General features: G+C 48.6%; 1 protein-coding gene across 1 annotated transcript in view; it reads left to right on the plus strand.

The window, feature by feature from the left end:
- AHNAK (AHNAK nucleoprotein) overlaps nt 1–2,165 on the plus strand; it is a 24,024-nt gene that overhangs the window by 17,767 nt on the left and 4,092 nt on the right. The window contains exon 6 of the mRNA XM_046644131.1: nt 16–2,165. This exon is cut by the window's right edge and continues 4,092 nt beyond it. Coding sequence (XP_046500087.1) covers nt 16–2,165 — 2,150 coding nt within the window. The remainder of the gene's footprint in view (nt 1–15) is intronic.

Genomic DNA, 2,165 nt, shown 5'->3' on the forward strand with positions numbered 1-2,165 from the left:
GACATGCACTTCAAGGCCCCCAAGATCTCCATGCCTGATGTAGACTTACACTTGAAAGGCCCCAAAGTCAAAGGGGATATGGATGTGTCTGTGCCCAAAATAGAAGGCGAAATGAAAGTGCCAGATGTGGACATCAAAGGCCCCAAAGTGGACGTTGATGTCCCAGATGTGGACGTTCATGGCCCAGACTGGAACTTGAAGATGCCCAAGATGAAAATGCCAAAGTTCAGTGTGCCTGGCTTCAAAGCAGAGGGTCCAGAAGTGGATGTGAACCTGCCCAAAGCTGACATCGACATCTCTGGACCCAAGGTTGACATTGAAGCCCCAGATGTGAGTCTTGAGGGACCAGAAGGGAAGCTGAAGGGTCCCAAGTTTAAGATGCCTGAGATGCACTTCAAGACTCCCAAGATCTCCATGCCTGACGTAGACTTACACCTGAAAGGCCCCAAAGTCAAAGGGGATATGGATGTGTCTGTGCCAAAATTGGAGGGAGATTTGAAAGGCCCCAGTGTGGATGTGGAGGTGCCTGATGTTGATCTGGAATGTCCTGATGCTAAGTTGAAAGGCCCTAAGTTTAAGATGCCAGACATGCACTTCAAGGCCCCCAAGATCTCCATGCCTGATATACACTTGAAAGGCCCCAAAGTCAAAGGGGATGTCGATGTGTCTGTGCCCAAAATAGAAGGTGAAATGAAAGTGCCAGATGTGGACATCAAAGGCCCCAAAGTTGACGTTGATGTCCCAGATGTGGATGTTCATGGCCCAGATTGGCACCTGAAGATGCCCAAGATGAAAATGCCCAAGTTCAGCATGCCTGGCTTCAAAGCAGAGGGCGCAGAAGTGGATGTGAACCTGCCCAAGGCCGACATTGACATCACTGGACCCAAGGTTGACATTGAAGCTCCAGATGTGAACATTGAGGGTCCAGAAGGAAAACTGAAGGGCCCTAAGTTCAAGATGCCTGAAATGCACTTTCATGCCCCCAAGATCTCCATGCCTGATGTTGATTTCAACTTAAAGGGACCTAAAGTCAAAGGAGACTTTGATGTTTCGGCCCCAAAGATGGAAGGAGAGTTCAAGAGTCCAGAATTGGATGTCAAGGGCCCCAAATTGGATGCTGACATGCCAGACGTAACTTTGGAAGGCCCAGATGGCAAATGGAAAAGTCCTAAATTTAAGATGCCAGACATGCACTTTAAAGCTCCCAAAATCTCCATGCCAGACATTGATCTACACTTAAAAAGCCCCAAGATAAAGGGAGAGGTGGATGTAGATGTTCCAAAATTGGAAGGTGGCCTTAAAGGGCCAGACCTCAAGGGTGACATCAGTGGGCCAGATATTGACATTGAAGGACCAGAGGGCAAATTGAAAGGCCCCAAGTTCAAGATGCCAGACATGCATTTCAAAGTCCCCAGTATTTCTATGCCTGATGTGGACCTAAATCTGAAAGGACCGAAATTCAAGGGGGATGTAGATGTGTCTGTGCCTGAGGCAGAAGGTAAAATTAAAGTACCAGATGTGAACATCAAGGGCCCCAAGGTAGACATAAGTGCTCCTGAGGTGCATGGCCCAGACTGGCACCTGAAGATGCCCAAGATGAAAATGCCCAAGTTCAGCATGCCAGGCTTCAAAGGAGAGGGCCCAGAAGTGGACATGAACCTGCCCAAGGCCGACATTGATGTCTCAGCTCCCAAAGTGGACATTGAAGGCCCTGATGTTAACATTGAAGGACCAGAGGGAAAGGTGAAAGGTCCAAAGTTCAAGATGCCTGAGATGAACATCAAAGCCCCAAAGATCTCCATGCCGGATGTAGATTTACACTTAAAAGGTCCTAAGGTCAAAGGAGATGTAGACATTTCCCTGCCGAAGGTGGAAGGTGACCTAAAAGGCCCTAAAGTGGACATTGATGCCCCTGATGTGGATGTTCAAGGTCCAGACTGGCACCTGAAGATGCCCAAGATGAAAATGCCGAAGTTCAGCATGCCAGGCTTCAAAGGAGAGGGCCCGGAAGTGGATGTAAACTTGCCCAAGGCCGACATTGATGTCTCAGTGCCCAAAGTGGACATCGAAGGCCCTGATGTTAACATTGAAGGACCAGAGGGAAAGTTGAAAGGTCCAAAGTTCAAGATGCCTGAGATGAACATCAAAGCCCCCAAGATCTCCAT

Source organism: Equus quagga, chromosome 17, assembly GCF_021613505.1.
Source record: "Equus quagga isolate Etosha38 chromosome 17, UCLA_HA_Equagga_1.0, whole genome shotgun sequence".
Lineage (NCBI taxonomy): Eukaryota > Metazoa > Chordata > Mammalia > Perissodactyla > Equidae > Equus > Equus quagga.